The sequence below is a fragment of the Podarcis gaigeae genome (genome assembly GCF_964106915.1).
Source record: "Podarcis gaigeae genome assembly, chromosome: 10".
In the NCBI taxonomy this organism is placed as follows: Eukaryota; Metazoa; Chordata; class Lepidosauria; order Squamata; family Lacertidae; genus Podarcis; species Podarcis gaigeae.
In genome coordinates this window covers 34,257,387-34,276,496 of record NC_139686.1, presented here as the reverse complement: position 1 = coordinate 34,276,496, position 19,110 = coordinate 34,257,387, and the positions used below count along the sequence as shown (strand labels likewise).

The 19,110-nt window shown below is 40.9% G+C and overlaps 1 protein-coding gene across 8 annotated transcripts in view; it reads right to left on the bottom strand.

Annotated features, from left to right (window-relative positions):
• Positions 1–19,110, bottom strand: part of ANKS1B (ankyrin repeat and sterile alpha motif domain containing 1B) — a 319,748-nt gene that overhangs the window by 243,061 nt on the left and 57,577 nt on the right. For all 8 annotated transcript variants that reach the window (XM_083698562.1, XM_083698555.1, XM_083698567.1 and 5 more), the window contains one exon: positions 11,248–11,388. In XM_083698562.1, coding sequence (XP_083554688.1) covers positions 11,248–11,388 — 141 coding nt within the window. The remainder of the gene's footprint in view (positions 1–11,247; positions 11,389–19,110) is intronic.

Below are 19,110 nucleotides of genomic sequence, written 5' to 3'. Positions count from 1 at the left end.
CACCCCAATTCCCCAGCCAGTTCCATTGAAATACTGCTTCCACTCATTGCCAGAGCTAGCTGAGCAGCTTCCTGCTAACTAGTTCCTAGTTTGCATGTACCAAGTGCTCTACAGTGCCAGACAGCTAAGGTGTGGAAACAGGTAAGCAGGAATCTGCTCATCTGAGTTCCAAAGCTCAGAACTCTTGTACAACTGTAAGTTTCCAAAGCAAACCACATATAAAGTTGCATTTTCTATCTGTTCTGTAGAATTCTAAATTTAAAAGACACACACAAACACCCAAAAAGAGAAGAAAGCTTGGTAGGAATTGAATATGATCCTTACTCTCCAGGAATCATGGAATGTTGAGGACAATTGCAAATAAGTAAATAACAGTAGACATGGTGGTGGCAGAAAAAATGATCTAACTGAGCCCCTGACAGCTTATGGAATCCTGAAGATGCATATATTCAGTGGAAAAATCCACTTCTTAGTGAGTCTAAATTTGGTATGGGCTTTTTTGGAATATAGTGTGTGAGAGTGGGGGGGGGCTTTCTATTAAACCTTGGCGAGAATCTCATTCTTGGAATAGTTGGCCAGCTTATTGCTAATACCCTAAGGTAAGGTAACAAATGAAGTGGCTCTGCACCAGAGGGCAAATGGGTGGGGCCCCCTCTGTCAACTAGCTGGTAATTAGAAGAACAGAATCCAGAGCTGAGGTTGTGAGAGCTAAAGGCTAGAAGTGGGCTGCGGGGTAGACATGCTTGATTTCTGCAAGAATCCGATGCTGTGGCTACGGGAGAAGCAAGATCTTCTTGGGGGTGTTAATACTGTCAGTTGCTCCGTCATAGGCTCAGGTTGGATATATGGTAAATAAACCCTATATCATAAAGACATCATAGTCTCTGCTGTCCCTTGTTTCAAGGAAACCAATCCCTGGGTAAGTGCCTAGAACCTCTAGAAGCTCACACCGCTCAGAGATTGGGGCTACGTGTAACACTATTTTCTGCAGTCAGGCACAGCTCCACATTCCTGTTTGTTGCCAGCAATCCCACAACCCAACATTTTGTCTCATGTGTGTTCTTTTGTTCTGTGCTGGAGCATTATTTTCTATGATAAGTTATATGCTGGGCTTTGAGTTCAATTGGGAGGGACTCCTTTTCAGACTTTTCACGTAATCAAGTTGTTTTGTTTCGTTTTGTGCGTGCATGTACCAAATTTCTATTTCTTAGCTAGCATTAACTGTCTGTGTAGGGACATATGCAAATGCATTCTTTCAGAAATGCCTAATAATCAGCTTCTCTTGGTTACAAGTGCAATTTCAGCTTTCTGAATCATATGGAAATACTTTTATCCATTTGGGGATGTTCACATCTTCCATTTCAATGGGTTTATAAATATGCTATTTTCAGATTTCTGTTGGAATCGCTGTGTTTTGTACTATATATGCATGCAAAACAACACCTTTCCAAGTTATGTGGGAAGTACTGTGACAATTTGGTACCACAGCAAGCAAGTTAGTGAGACCCAACTCTTTAATACTAAGCAATTGAGGTTTCATTCAGCAAGCGTAAGAATGTGTATCTGGCAGATACTGGCAATGTCCCTAAGGCTTGCCAGGGATTGTTGGCTGCATATACACCATACATTTAAAGCCCACTCTCACCCACCCCCAAATAATCCTGGGAACTCTAAATTGTAAACAGTTCTGGGAACTGTAGCTCTGTGTGGAGTAAATGACAATTCCCAGGATTCTTTGGTGGAAGCAATGTGCTTTAAATGTACATTGTATATGCAACCATTTTTCTCTGGTACGAATCTGCCCTCCATTCCATCCTGGTTGCCTTCTAGTTTAACTTGGATTTTTTTTTAATTAATTGCACAACTGCGGTTGGGTGCAGTTTTCAGTTCATGTGTATGTGCCCTTCGCCATGCTGATGTGCAGGAGCCCATAGATGCATTGATTAAACTACAAAGCAAAAAGGAATCATGATGCAATCACACAATCCCATTACGATTCCTTTTTATGCTGTTATTTAGCAATAAAACATCAGTAAGTGGTGAGGCAAACTATGCCAACCAATGCATACTCAACTGTCTGAACAAAGCCCAGAAATAAAGAAGCAGATGAATGGATGATATCTCACTTATCATTGCTGTTCTAACAAGATCAGGTAATGCTGAAACCCCAAATCCAGGAACAAAATTGAATTGGTACAATATTGTAAGCATTCCTAATTATAGTAATGTGAAAAAGCAACAGAACTCCCAGAGCCCAACATTCTATTTCCTTAGTTACAAAAAAATTCCCAGTTAACAAGTGTTTCAGATAACTGTTCATTCACTGGAAGATATAAGATATAAAGCAGGGTTGTTTCAATTTCAAAGATTTTGTTTAAAGATTCTGCTATTAAAATGAATGTGTAATCATTAGGTGAATGACAGTTTCTGAGGCAATAAGATACCTTATAAAGTAAATAATTAAATTCACTATTTTGTATTTGTTAACATCCAAGAATCCACTATCTAGTTCTCTTGATTCTCACAAACCTGGCCTTTTTGGCAGTTGTTAGAACTCAATCAAAAATGTGTGCTGCTGTTAAATCAAATCAATGACCAACAAATTTATCTTTGGCTGTATTCCCTATGAGTAAAAAATAATCTGCACCTGCCAGTTTGACAGACATATGGCAGACATATCAGTCAATGACCTAGTTTCCTTATATTCCATGTAAATGGAACTGTCATCATAATGGACAATTTGCAACATATACAATGCTATACTTTTCAAATACGTATGCTAATCCAAATATATTCTGGAGGTGCAGAAGATTTGCTTCTTTTGAAGACAGGCATTTTGTTCAGTTCACAAAAAAATTACCTTAAAGAGGTATGGAGCTGCTGTTCCAGCAGCTTAAGACAATTAGAATGAACACAGCTTCATTTGTTCCAATCCTGCAACCCAAATATTTTGCTGTCCTCTTCAGTTGTTAGATCAGGACTGTTCCTACAACTCTCAGTGCTTAACATTAGGAAATGAACTGAATGCTGTAGTCTGATGTAGGATAAACCCAGCATTTAATTTTACTTGATTTTAGCATTAATTTAAGCATGAAATATCTGTGAGGAACTGTTGTAGATAGAACTGAGAATCTATCGTTCTATGCACTAAACTATTTTCCTATTCAATAAAATATTCCTGAATACTGAATTGGCTCCCCACATCCAAGCTGGTCATTGGCTTTACTCACCAGGAAGGGTTATAAAATCTTCCTCTGCTGGCTGGGATTTTGCCAGGGCAATTGTTGCTAGTGTTCTTTTCATTGCCTCCAGTTCTTGGTTTGTTTGGTGGTTCTGGCATGCTCTTTGGCAACTGCCCATGGCTCAACTGTGACAACTGCTTATGGCTTTACTTTTCAGAAATCAAAAGGTTATTGCATAATAATTTTAATAATAACTGTGCTGTTTTGTATAGAAGGTATAAAGCTATGACATTTATGCCTGATGTGATCATTAACTTAATCACTAGGCACATTTTTGTAAGTGTCTTTGTTACAAATTATAAGAGGAAGATTTACAGTGAACTGAGATGTCGAACGAAACTCTAGAATAAAAAATCAACATAAAATGGTGTCTTTTCACTAGTAGATTCTTTCTTTAAAGTCTTGTAACAAAAATGAGTCTCTCCAGTCATACCTGGAGATGAGGGTGATTGAACCTGTAATCTTCTGCATGCAAGGCAAGTGCTCTGCCACTGAGCTACAGCTCTTCCTCCTATGTTTTTGTCTAATATAGCTGCTCCACCACAAGCATCACCAAAGCAAGTCCACACAAGTGTGGCAGAATTATCTAGCTCTAATGCAAGCAGCTCTCTTGCACTAGACTACTAGACAAACAGATACTCTTGCCATTCTCTCTAGGAAATTGCCTAGGGGAAGGAAGTGAAGGCTTGGCTTCAGTATAGGATGAGTGAATTCCACCCTCTTGCTTTGGAAGATCTGCTGCCTGGAAACTTCCCAGTAAGGCACAACTTAAGTTTAATTCAAATCTTCTTTCAATCCATAGCGAAAAATACATTTTACCATCTCCATCACCTAAGCATCCAACCAAGGAATAATTTTGATTCCCCCATCCCCTTTCTCATTGTTGCCTAGCCTTTTATTTTAGCATTTCACAGTCCAGCCAAACTTTCCCTTACTGTAGGCTAAGTTGTCATAAGAGAGACTGTATACTTAGCTTGTTTTATTTATTATTTCTCCACCAATCAACAACAAATCCACTAAGGCGATGAACCAAAAGTGCCTTTTTAATTAATATTGATTGGGGGAAGGATTGTCAAGTGCTCCTTAAGAAGCGTTTTAGTCACCTGCTAAAAGCTCCTGTTGCTCGTCTGGCAGGGCAAAAAGCCCAGAATTAAGTTTAAGATATTAACTGATGCGAAAGAAAGAGGGGGCTTTGCCCTGCCAGACCTAAAGTTATACTATGAGGCCGCAGCTTTCTGCTGGCTAAAAGACTGGCTACTTCTTGAGGACACTGACGTTCTGGATTTGGAAGGTTTCAACAATGCTTTTGGTTGGCATGCATACTTATGGTATGACAAAGTTAAGATCAATAAGGCCTTTAAGAACCATATTGTCAGGAAAGCAGTGTTTAATGTCTGGACAAAATATAAAGACTTATTGGAAAATAAAACTCCAAGGTGGCTTTCACCGCTGGAAGCTAAGGCCCGAAAAAGACCCAATATGGAGGCCAAATGGCCAAAATATTGGGAAATATTAGAAAAAGATGGAGACAATTGGAAATTGCAGAGTTTGGAGAAAATGAAGGATAAAGTGCGAGACTGGTTACATTAAGCTCAGATTAATGAAGTTTTTAAAAATGATAAAAAGGTAGGGTTCCAGGTGGAGAAATCGAAATTGGAAACAGAACTGTTAGAACCTGACTAAGGTACTTTCAAGAATGTATAACTTGCTGTTAAAATGGAATACACAAGATGAATTGGTTAAATCGGCTATGATAAAAGTGGGCACAGGACATTGGGCATAACATCATGTTTGAGGACTGGGAAAGGTTGTGGACCAACGGGCTGAACTTCACTGCATGTAATGCTTTGAAGGAAAATGTAATGAAAATGATATATAGATGGTACATGACCCCAGTTAAACTTGCCAAAATATACCATTTGTCTGATAATAAATGTTGGAAATGTAAAGAAAATGAGGGAACATTCTTTCACCTCTGGTGGACCTGCCCTAGAGTGAAGGCCTTCTGGGAAATGATATATAATGAGCTGAAAAAGGTATTTAAGTATACCTTCACTAAGAAACCAGAGGCCTTCCTTTTGGGTATTGTCGGCCAGAAGGTGTTAAAGAAGGACCGAACATTTTTTATGTATGCAACAACGGCAGCAAGGATACTCATCGCTAAGCACTGGAAAACTCAAGATCTACCCACACTGGAAGACTGGCAGATGCAACTGATAGACTATATGGAACTAGCCGAGATGACCAGCAGAATCTGAGACCTGGGAGAAGAGAAGGTTGAAGAAGATTGGAAGAAATTTAAGGTTTATTTTAAAAAGCATTGTAATTTGGTTGAATGTTAAGATGGAGGCTAGATCATAAATAATTGGCCACCACTAAATTAGATGCAATTAGGATGATAAAGGTGATTGAGGAAAAATCATAAACCTTTGGGAGAATTATTAGATTATATTCTAAATGAATGGGACACAATAATGTAAACAAGATGATAAATTGCGGGCAAGATTTGACAATGATGCAAGTGGGAGCGGGAGACGTGAGGGAGTCCAAAGAACTTAAGAAACTATGTTATGATATATGTTATCATTATATTTGCATTTATGTTTAAAAATCTTAATAAAAATATATTTAAAAAATAAAATAAATAAAAGCTCCTGTTGCTCGGTCCCAGCTCTTGCCAACCTAGCAGTTCAAAAGCACGTCAAAGTGCAAGTAGATAAATAGGTACCGTTCTGGTGGGAAGGTAAACAGTGTTTCTGTGTGCCGCTCTGGTTTCACCAGAAGTGGCTTAATCATGCTGGCCACATGACCTGGAAAAACTGTCTGCAGACAAATGTCAGCTCTCTCAGCCAGTAAAGCGAGGTGAGCGCCGCAACCCCAGAGTTGTTTGCGACTGGACCTAACTGTCAGGGGTCCCTTTACCTTTACCACTGTATTATTATTATAATTAACTGAATTTGTATACTGCCCTTCATCCGAAGATCACAGAGCAGTTCACAACATAAAAATGCAAAATGCAAAATGAAAAGACAAAATATATAATAAAAGAAAAAATAAATCATTAACACCCCCCTCCCACAAGCACATTAAAAACGCCATAGAATGTTAATCAGCCAAAGGCCTGGTTACAGAGAAACATTTTTGCCTGGTGCCTAAATATATGTAATAAAGGTGCCCAGTGAGCTTCCCTGGGGAGAGCATTCCACAAATGGGGATACACCACAGAAAAAGCACATTCTAATAGACCCGCACTCTGGGCTTCTCATGGAGGAAGCACTCAGATGATGGTTGCAGGGTCTGGGTTGGTTCGTTTGAGAAGAGGTGGTCCTTATACAACATAATATAGCATGAAGGCAAGATGCTTAAGAGAGCAGTGCAATACTTACCTTGCTCCTAGACCAGGGATACACTGCCACCAAACTGGTAGAACCAGCCACTCTATCCTAGGTGTTCTCAGCCCAGGAGAGAAGGTAAAAACATATTGTTGCCTGGCACCCCATCTCCCAGCATTGCAGGATTCCTGGGGTTCCAGGTGCTTACCTGTCATGACCTGGTAGGACAATGGGGATAAGGATGTAGCCACAACTAGTACACAGCAGGGCAAGGTGGGGATGGAGAAAGAAAGGATGGGGACATATAAAGTACTCACAGGGCGACAGAGGACGGCGAAGGGATGGGGGTCAGTGCAGAGGAACCAAAAGAGCAGGACCCATCACCAGAGGGCCCCCCATCTCCACAAACATGGTGGGCTCTGAGGTGTGGGGAGCTGTGGGAGGTATGCTCTAGGAGGCTGAAGCAAGCAAGGGCCCACAGCCCTGCACTCTAGCTGGCCAGGTGGGGTTTGTTAGCTCTGGGAGGAGGTGTGTGATTCCTCAGCTGGAGTAGGCTCAGGACACATGAGGATCACATGCCTCATTAAGCCCAGATGCTGCAATCAAGATTCAGGTGATAAAAGGGAAGCAGAGCTGAGGTGCTTCAAGTCACAGTTCTGCAGCTTACCCAGTCCCCCACCCTTGGCATGCTAAAAGATGATGAATTTCTAGCATGTTTAAGCTAGGATGCAAGCCTCAGTACCACAGCTACATTACCCAAAGGACTTGCTCATGCTTTCTCTTGTCCCACTACAGCACAAAGCAGTTTTCACAAAGTTATCAGAATGATTCCTAAAATGATATAAAAGTTCCTATCAAACACAAGCATGTAAAAGGCACAAATCGACAGCATTTCAAATCACACAGACAGACATAATGCCAAACCTTACAGGAAGGATCCCTGCAGCAAATAAGCAAACAGTCCCAAAAAGCACAACCCCTTGCAGTTGCTTGCATGGTTCTTTGCCTTGGAGTTTCAGAAAGTTCTCCTTTCAAGTAGATTGACAGCTGCTTTGGGGTTCAAATCACAGGTGGAACTCTTCCATTTGTCTTTGGTCTTCCCTTTGGTTGTAGATCAGAGGCTCCAAACTCAAACTCCAGTCCCAAAGCAGTCTCTGTGGTTGCATACTGGGCCTCAAGACACGACTGCATGATCAGATTTCCCACGGACACACTGGGGGTTCCCTCCATCTATTTTCCTCTTGCTGCCTCTGGGTAAGTCTACTTCATCCCCTGTGCCAAACTGCAAATCAAAGTTCTGCCACAAGTCCTTATCTGGAAGCACCACCTTCAGGATCAGCTGGCTCAGTTCAGTCAAGTTGGCGGTCAGGAATTCCCCTCACTGCTTACTCCCAACATCTCTCAAACACTTCATGGACCCAAAGGCAGGCAACCCTTCAAGTGGCTCTTGCCCCCAAAACTCATTGGAACCTGGGTGACCCTCACTGCTGGGGCCTATGTAAGGGCTGCACCCATTATAAGGACTGGTTCCCCACCCTGCAAGGCTATCTTGGGGCACCCAAGGGACAATGTCATTGGATGGTTTTATCTCGTCCAATTCAGTAGGCACCAGCTGCTACTCTGGTGCATGCACACACGTCTCCAACTTTCCCACACATTTTTCTCTACTGCCATCCCTCAGGCGCTTGCTGATTCTTCTGCATTGTTCACACACACCTCCCAATTCCTCCTGTTGCACTTCTTCTGGCATCTCTTCAGGCACTGTTTCTTCTTGCTCATGCATGCACACCTCTTGCATCACCGCTGGCACACATGGAATGAAGAGATCCATAAGCAGCATCTCTTCACCTCCATCTTGCAGTTCACTCTCCTCTGGAGCACTTTCCTCCTTCACTGGCCTTTCCTCCTGCACCCATTCTTCTACAGCAGGCTCCCAGGTAGTGGAGAACTCATCAGCCAGGGCTCTCACCTCCAATGAGGCGTCTCACCCACTCTGCTTGCAGCTGGTCTATTTTATGAAGCCACTGGCTCTGCTGCTGACTTTGTCACTTCTTCATTTGGTCAAGCTGCTTGCTCCACTGTTGCTCCATTCTCTCAAGCTGTTCAAGGAGTGTTGCTATTCCTCCCTCCATCATGACTTGGGCACACCTTGCTCACAGGTCTTCCCTGAGGAAACATGAATCCTACTACTGACACCAGTGTCACACACCACCCCAATCTCTGAGCAGTGTGAGATTCCAGGGGTTCCAGGAGCTTACCCAGCATTTAGTTTCCTTCATGATGTTGGACAAGAGAGACAGTGGTATCTTTATGATAGTTGGTTTATTTACACATATACACAACCTGAGCTTATGATGGAAGGGTTCACAGCATTAATACCCCAAGAGGGTCTTGCTTCTTCCATAGCCACAGCTTTCAATTCCTGCAGAAATCAGGCATGGCTCTGACTGCCTTCTGAACCTGCTGCCTTGCTTCCAGTTTCTTGCTTACACACAGAACTCTCGACTTTGTCTTTGTAACTATCAGGGAGTTGAGGGAAGAAGGCCCACCCAATTGTTTTTTGGCACAGAACCACTTCCTTTGTTACTTTAATGACCCATATTCAGAGGGCCATTACCTCACCAGGAAGGTAGCCTGGCTATTCCAGGAATTGAATCTGTGCTGGATCCAGGAATTAGATTTGACCATCTCTAGTTGTGAAGCAGGAGATAGGAGTTCAGATCCCTCCAGGAAGAATATGGCTTCATTTACCTTTGGAATGCTTGGCAATAAAATAAAAACAAATAAATGTCACACCCCCACAGTCTCATTCTGAGGCCAGATCCTAGTTGTGTGTGTGCATGGAATCCTTACCTACTACTCCCTAACAGCATAGAAACTACACACGTGTCCTTTATAGCCACATAGCATTTACTGAACAGCATCTGGGATGGTGCTCTAGAAAGGGAAAAGTACATGGGTTGACAACCAGTTACTGCAGCAAGACTCCTTCTCTTTGGAAAGTAGCTCAAAATACATCAAAGTAGTGTGTACAGAGTCCTTTTTGGCACCAGCACCATGGTTCACCTCCTGTGATGGTACAGGAGCCTAGCATGTTAACAATCCCACAGGTGAATAGCCATAAACATCCTTGTCACAGCTGCTGGTCATGGGATGCTCTTCCCTCCTGGCCAGAATGAAGCAGGGTATGGGATGGATTCTGTACCAGTAAGTGACCTGTAGAGAGCAAGGAGAGACACAAAAAGAAAGTAACAAGCAAAAGTCAGTGGTTATAGCACCAAGTCCCTGAAACTGAATATACCATATTTGTGAGGCAGTGAGAGAAGCAAGGAAGTGGCAATAACAATGCATGTGGGTGGTGGGGCTTCAGAAGAGCCATCTTACTGACACTGGCATCACTGATGCTTACCTGGACAAGGCTGGGATGGTGCGGTGGTTCTGCTGGTGCAACCACACAGCCCCAACCTTGCTGTGACCCTGGCCAGGTAGTAATGCCAGTGTTTCGACATGGTGCTACCTCAGTACTCTGACAGTGCTAATTTCTCAGCCTCTCACCCACTGACGGAGACTGCTGTGACTGTGTGCATACATCTCCCTTTGAGGTTACAGGGAAACACCAGGGCTTTTTTCAACTGGAACTCACAGGAACTCAGTTCTGGCACCTCTTAGGTGGGTGCCATTGCCATAGCACTGGGAAACACTAGTGGCTGTTTGTTTCCCTCCATGCCATGTGACTCTGCAAAGTAAAAGTGCTTGTGTTTGGCCAGCAATTGCTATGATTGGAGAGCCAGACCACTGCCAAAGCAGAATTTAACTGAGTGTTTCCCTGTTTGTGGGAAACACCGTTCGCTGCTGTTGTGGGGGGAGAAGCAGAGAGAGAATGGCAGTTCAGACAAGATCCCATATTCATGTGTAGCAAAGGTGGTGGGTGGGAGAAAGAAAACAGTTGAAGCAGTTGTACATTACAGCATGTTACCGCTTCTGTTACTTACCTGTGTGGAGTGCTTTCTCCATGCTTCTCCAGTGGTTGGGGTGCAGTTTGGTGTTCAGTGTCTAGAGTCCTGAGATGAGGAACCTGTAAGGTTCTAGGCAGAAGAGTGTTATCAACGGGCTCACATTCCTATAACTGTTCTGGAGATGAGTTGTTTTGTCTCCCCTTTGTGTGTAAAGTTCATATCATCCATAGTTTCCTACTTCGCCCCCCCCCCCCAGCTTGTGAGCTCTAAGGTGCACAGTATGAGGTCAGAGATATACACCCCTTTGCCACTTATTCAATCATCTAATGAACAAAGAGGCCTTGCATCTGTAGATCCAAGTCTGCCTCTGCAGATTAGGATTAGTGTCATTCTGTAAACCAATAAACAGTTGGCAAGGATGAGAAGACGCTGATTCCACTGACTGGATTTCCTTTTGCCTTTAAAGTATTGTTTTAGGAACAAAGAAGGTATTTAAGTATTTTTAAAAGCTGTAATTTGTTAACTTTCAGAATCAATTTGTTCTGAATGTTTTTCCCCCTGAACGTTCAAGTCTTCTGATGTTTAAGACATAATGTGCTTTAATGTACTCCTTTGTTTTTTCTTAATTCAGGTATAAAAATAAACACTAAAAAGTGCAATAGAAAAAATATTACTCAACCAATATTTTATTGTGAAGTAAAGAATTGAATAAAATACCTGAGTAAGACTAGGAAAGCCAAGATTCCTGCATCCATTACAAGGTGTCAGTGCTTCCCACAAACCTGTAGGCCCACAACTGTTTTCACCTCCATCTTCTTCATCCTCTTCAGTTGGTAACAGGTTTGTTGAGGATGATTTCTGAAGATGAAAGAGTAGCGTTTCAAAAATTAAGTGTATTGTATATTTTATGAAATAAATAAGTAAGTCTAGACTGAAATAGACCACAGCTGAATTTGTATATACTGTGCCCATGTGAATGAATCTTCAAATGGAACTACAGGAAGTTATACTTTAAATGACTGTGACATAAACATTATTTGGAATTCATTCCGATGATTCAGATTTTAAAATATTGTAACCTGTTCCACAGAGTGAAGTATGGAATTGTTTTCACTTTCAATCTACTTAAATTTCAAATGGCATGTTGAAAAATGCATTTAACAGTTTTTACTCAGTCTTCAAATGTGACTAACATAGAATTGATCAACAATTGTAATCGACTTAAAGCCAATTAGTTCTGTGCTTGTTGGTTAGCAAAGTGTTTGTTAATAATCTATCAGTAGATTATTGTTAATTTTATTAGTAAACTATGCAACAGTGTCCTTCCTTATCTTTAGAAAGCTTGAAACAATGCCTGAGGTGAAACTTTATTTTTTTTACTTTGCATCTACATTTTGATGCCACTTGTGTGACATAACTTCATAACTAAATTAGCATTGTATAAATTGAGAAAAATGTCTACAGGCACCCAATTTGCCACCCATTCTGGAATTTATAAATATTCTCCAACACTTTTCAAGGAGCTCAACATTAGTAGCAAGGTTACCATTTCCTAGCTTGCAGGGGTAATAAAAAATAACTCAGAAAAAGAAGTCAAGTCATTGCTAACGAGAAATCCTCTCAGCACATTCCTAAGGAAAAAAAACAGTGCTAAGTTGTCCTCCTTCCCGCATTCTTAGATGCTCCCCATAAAGGTTTGCTGGTCCTCTTTCCTCCAAACCATTCCAAACAAAAGTACTTCCTGCTGTGGCCGCAAGAAGGATGCTAGTACTTTTCAGCTTTATTGATAAGCAGAGAGAGATGTAATAGCAATAACTTGGGGTTTTAAGGATATAAAAGGAGTTGGATGGATTGCCACAGAAAGGGCTTAGCAGGAAGTGAGAAGGTGGTAGTTGGGGAAGCTTTGAGGTCAAATGTGCAATTGCATCAGTTGATATAGTATGTCCTTCTTAGATATAGCCAGCAGTCTCACGGTCCCTATAATTCCCTGCTCCCCCTGCAAGGCTGCTGTGGATCTAGGCAACCAGGGTGGAGTGTGAGAGTTTGTCAGCAATAAGGTAAGTGGAAAAAAGGAGGCTCTTGCAAGCAGAGGAAGAAGACATTTGAAAGCACCAAGGAGAGTGTTTTATTTCACCAAAAGGCAGATAAAAGAAGAGGAAATCATGTGTATAATTTCCAAACCATTCAAATTGCTTACAGCAAAATTTCCAGATGCAGCAAGCATATTCTACTTCCTATGAAGGATTGCCCTGGGATAAATGTGGAAAAGGATTTTTCCAAAAAGCTCTGATACTCAGGCGGTCTCCCACCATCTTTACCTTCATCTATACATATTGCAAAACCAGATGTCAACAAAATTGTCAGTCTGCACCACTCCCCACAGAACTCGATGTTGTTGCATCAACTTTTCTGATACTTTAACTAATGAGTCCCTCTTGGTAAACAAGAACTGAGACTTCCATCGATGGGCAATTTCCAAATCCTAGTGAAATGCTACTAGATTACCACGCATATCTGGGAAAACAGTAAAAAAAATGGCAAGAGCAAGCACAGGCACCTTTGATTGTTGTATAATTCCAGGTATTTCAGCAAAGATCTCTGACCAGAATATGCTAAGCCAGGGACAGCTCAACCACTACAATGGGGAGGGTTTTTTTGTTTGTTTATGTGTGCTTATGTTTAATTTAGTTCGAGTTCAATACTGTTCCCATGACATTTTGAGTTTAGTTCCACAAAGTCTAGCCAACATGGTCCTGATGGGTTGCCTGGAACACATCACCTCCAATTTTGTTTCTTGTACTCATCTGCCCAGATCTGCTTCCTAGGCTGCCCTCTGAGCACTCATCTTCCTGCAATTCCTAATTAATAATTATTTATAGAAGACTGTGACACTATCTCCTCCATGGTGATATCGAGATGTACAAATGCCTAAGACAATTTCATGTTTAGGACAATCATTTTTATGAGAGTCAGAACTTGTTTCAGCTGACTCTCTGTAGCCAGGAAAGTGGCAAGAATGGAATGACACAACAAACTAGGATAAATCAGGATACAGAGCTCAAATATAACAAGCAAGTTAACAGAAATTGAGAGTCACAACCAACTTTAGACCATGGTTTTGTTGTCCCCAAACAAGTTAAGCAAAACAAACCAAGGTATAACATTACTTTTGAACCAGGCCAATGAGTTTCAGTTTGGCTGGGATCAACTGCCATTTTGAGTTCTCCTTTCCAAAATGGTCTCTTCATTAGGTAACAGTTTGAATCTGAATTTGCTACACACAATTATTTTAAACTGTTAAGCCCTCTTTAGTGTTTTGGCAGAAATAGAAACGGATAATGAATGAATAAATAAATGAATGAATGAATGAAAAGATTACTATCCTACCACCTAGGAACTTGAGGTGACTAAATAAATACGATACCATATGACTGAACAAGATTAAATGTACAATTTATCTTTCTCATTTAAATACACTAGATATATTTTACTGTATTTTTGCATTTTAAAAATACTTGCTTATCTGCTATGTATTTGTAAATTAAATTTCAATGCATTTCTTAATGTGCTACTTGATCAAATTATTTTGACAGTGAAATGGTACTACATTATGTGTTGCCATAGAAACAAGCACTCTTGCACAAATGATTAGAATGGCAGGGTGAACTTTGCCAGATCTGGAGTTTGAAGGATTTAGTACATTGTTCATACAAACAAGCACATTAAGATTATATGTCCCTGATAGTTAGAGATGTGTGTCAGATTCACCATCTATCTACACTTTTATAATTAGATCCTATCTTTCTTCTTCTAAAAAAGTTAATGTTACAGATAAGTAGCCGTGTTGGTCTGCCATAGTCAAAACAAAAAAAATTCCTTCCAGTAGCACCTTAAAGACCAACTAAGTCAGTTCTTGGTATGAGCTTTTGTGTGCATGCACACACAAGAACTGACTTAGTTGGTCTTTAAGGTGCTACTGGAAGGAATTTTTTTTTTGTTTTAAAAAAGTTAATCTTAGAGTATATTTTAAATACTATGCCAAAGGAATGCAAAACACTCATTTAATAAAAGCAGTGGCATTATTATTGGGGGAATTATGTATGAAATTGGTAAAGGTTATCTTTCTCTCGTATCAGTATGATTACAACAACAAAAAGCGGCCATTTGATATTTTTTAAAAATCTCACTTCTATCCAACTATTCTTTGAATTTCCTCTCTCTGAAAGTTGGTGTGGCAGGGGATGGAGAATTTCTAGCTTGGCCTTATTTAAAATAGAAGTTTGATGCACACTTACCTAGAAATAAGTTTTTAAAATCTTACTTTTAAATATACATGTATAGAATTACACTGTAAAGCAGTTAGGGTTGTTCTGATCTTCAATGCATTTGTTCACAATTTAAAAAATAATAATAATCATAGGAGGCATGGCTAGCTGCAAAGCTAAATGGCAACATAACACAGCATAATCACAACAGGGCTAAAATCATACTGAGGGACAACCATAGGTTTTGAAATAGCAAAAACCTTACTGGCAATGATTTGATGATTTTATGGCTTATAAAAGCAAGTCCGCACATCTTGACATACAAGAGCAAATTGAAGACTCATTATCTGTGGACTCAGGTGAGGCCTCATATACCAATATGTCTAAAAGCAACACTCATCCTCCAAAAGGTGCAAAAGCAGCAGCAGTCATGAAGGCTGATAGAGACTCGGGTGCCTATACTGATAGACTTCGCCAGGCCCTCATGGGTGATTGTACCATCTTCTTGGCACCATTTGAAAACCTTTCAATCAACTAAAATACGTATCTCAAACTGCAAACAGAGCACTAAGTCTTGCCACTACTACCACAGAGGATCTTGCCCTGAAGCTTGAGGAACAATTGGACAGAAATGGACACACACACACACACACACACACACACACACATCAATTAGAGGCCTAAGAAGAATCAGGAAGCTGGGAACATGACCCAAATTCTGGCGGATTACCTTGAACATAAATACTTCATACCACTAAGGCCACCTGGGCCTCAAGTGACAGCAAAAGATCCAAAAGTACCCCCAAGTTGTGTATCCAGTCCTTAGAGCAGGCAACTTGCCAGCTAACCAGTCCACTCAGCGGTTTCATGTAGATGTTAAACAATAGAGGGGATAAAATCAGACCCTGAGGAACCCCACACTGAAGCCTCCAGGGGACTGAATAACACTCCCCAAGCAACCCCCTTCGGAAATGTCCATCAAAGTAGGACTAGAACCACCACAAATCGGTGTCACCCACCCCTATCTCCGACAGCCGCTCCAGAAGTAAACCATGATCAATGGTACTGAAAGTCGCTGAGAGGTTGAGGAGAATTAACAGAGACACTTTTCCCGTCTCTCTCCCAACAGGTCATCATACAGGGCAACCAAAGTGGTTTCTGTGCCAAAACCAGGCCTAAATCCTGATTAAAATGGAGCTAGAAAATCAGTTTCCTCCAGGAGTACCTGGAGCTGCCTAGTCCATAGCCTAATCCAGTATCGCATCCTCTGGCTGAGCAAGGACAAGATGCCCATTCACCATCCTGCCCAAGTGCCACTGCACTGTTTTTCCTGGTTATTTCATCACACCTGTGGCTGAGAGGAGGGCTAGGTGAAAAGTGAGCCCCTCTTTTATTAATCTGTGTGGTGGGGCAGGCTTTCCTCAACTGTAAGCAGCAAAGGCATCTTTATTTCTCTCTGCTGTTATAACCGTACTTCAGTGGAAAAAGAACTTATTCACAGCTTCCTCATCTGAGTAAAGATCAGAATGAGTAATAATGTTTATCAGAGTGAGGGATACATTCTTTGCACACATTCCCACACTTCAGGTACTCATTTGGGGGATCTTTGCTCATATTGGGAAGAACTTTTTAATTGTTATCAACTTCTGCAAAATTCAGGATTCCCTTTAATCTACTGATATATGCTTCTTCTACATAGGTGCTGTCTTCTTGTGAAGCTGGGAAACAGAGGAAGACAACAACAACATCAACAACAGCCCTATATTAATGTACACGTAAAGGCCTTTTTGGCTTTCAGAGATTTTAAAAGGCATAAATTCAAAGCAAACAAAAATATTCCTATAGTAGAACCTCGGAACTCTTCTTTTTGAATTATTTGTAAGTATGTAGTTGTTGTCTCATTTTATCAGCCAGACCCCCTGGGAATTCTATTCATATAAACAATAGTAGATCTGAAATACAACCTAGATGAAAGCAAATTGGCTCAAAAACAGTTTCCCTTCTTTGCTTTCCACTGTGGAAGTGAGGGTGGATAAGTGGGTGGTAGAGTATAGAAAATGCATTATTCTTTATGCTGCAACAGGAAACATAAATTAAACAAGTGAGAGAAATAATATGGCAAGTGAGTAGGCAATGGTCACAATTTTATTATCTTCTTGCCAGCTTTTTTCTTCTAATTTGCATTTGGGGAGGTACAGTCAGTTCCTTCCTGAAGATGTCCTTGCCCTACAAAATGGCTCAGATAAATAAAAAAAATCTGATTTTTTTTTTTTTAATATGCTCAACATGTCCATCATTTAATTATCTGGAGTTAAAGGCTGAAGATGTTATCGCAAATAAAGAACATTTATTTGCACTGTATCATTTTTTTCCAAGAAACATTACATTCTCTGCAAGACTACTTTATAGCAGTGTCACTATTCTTTCTCTACATTGATAATTGCAAATGGAGTAGATATCCAGCTGTTCAAGAGTGTTTGATTCAACGCCATTTAAATTGTGAATAAAAGAGATACAGGGTCATATATTTATCACTACTTTATTATCTACTTACTAACTAACTAAAGAAACAAATAAAAAGTTCTAAATCAATATCTTGGCATGGTGAAAGGGCTACATGAGTGGGAAGTTAGTCTATTGAAATAGAGAAAATGATAAAGCGTTTTGAAGAGAACAACAACCAGCTGTTTTTCATTTTCCTCTGATCGTCCCTTGACAACAGGTTGAACTTTGCAACAGACAACATATGGCAGTTGGCAGGATGGAAACTGACAGGGAGGAAGATATTTTAAGACAACAGATAATGAGCTATTTTGTCAAAGTATCATATTTTAAATTAGTTTTAAAATATGATAAATATGCTACTGATAAATTATTGTCTCAATGTGTGCCTTTAAGGTGATTAAGAGGTATATTAAATTATTCATGGTATGAAAAAAGTGGATAGAGAGAAGTTTTCCCCCATCTCTCATAATACTTGAATCAGGACAGACGAAATAAAATACTTCTTTTGCACAATGCACAGTTAAACTGTGGAATTTGCTTTCACGAGTTGTTGTGATAGCCACCAACCTAGATGGCTTTAAAAGAGAACTATTAATAAATAGTAGGGATACGGGTGGCGCTGTGGTCTACACCACTGAGCCTAGGGCTTGCCAATCGGAAGGTCGGCGGTTCGTATCCCCGCAACGGGTGAGCTCCCGTTGCTCAGTCCAAGATAGCCAACCTAACAGTTCGAAAGCACGTCAAAGTGCAAGTAGATAAATAGGTACCGCTCCAGCGGGAAGGTAAACGGCGTTTCCGTGCACCACTCTGGTTTCACCAGAAGCGGCTTAGTCATGCTGGCCACATGACCCAGAAAAACTGTCTGCAGACAAACGTCGGCTCCCTTGGCCAGTAAAGATGAGAGCCACAACCCCAGAGTCGTTCGCAACTGGACTTAACTGTCAGGGGTCCTTTACCTTTAATAATAATAATGATAATGATAATAATTCAACTTATACACCGCTCTATACCTGGAAGTCACAGGGCGGTTTACAACAAAATAACTACATAAATTCACAGGGGATAATCAATGTCAACTAGTCATGATAGCTGTATACTTTATCCAGGATCAGCAGAAACATGCCTCTGAATATCAGTTGCTGGTACTCAGTGGAATACCAGCAAATGGGATTCTGTGGGAAAACAGTGAAGACAGCCATTTCCCCCCATCATGTCTGCTTATGAGCTCCCACCAATTTTGGGTTGGAAGATATGATGTGGGAGATATGATGCTGTGCTAGTAGACAGGCCTTTGGTCTGGTCTAGCAAGGCTCTTATGTTGCTACTTAAAAGCTGATAGACTACCAATTTGCCCCCAAACACAGATACTGAAAACACTGTAAAATTACTCATATCTCACACTAGTCCTAGAGATTATCAGGCAATCTACCAATTTTGCCAAAGTGAAAAACACCTCTTTAATTGGAAGCTGGTTCTTCAGGAAGCAGATCAAAAAACAGGTCCCTGCAAAGGCATATGTGCCTTCAGAAGGTTTACTGGTGTTGGAGCAGGCCTGGTTTGCTACCCTTAGCCTTGCCTCCAGCTCCTGACCCAATGTCTCTGCTATGTGAGCCTCCTCACTAGCATTGCTGCCTGCCAGCTGATCCCTTGGCCCACCATGACCAATATCCCAACTTAATTTCTACAGCCCTAACCCTGACAACTCAATTCTGGTCCCATGAACCATTTTTCCAACATAGAATTCAAGTTGCTCGCTCTTCTTAGGAAACTGACACGAACAAAAACCTTGTAACACTGGAGCCAATACACA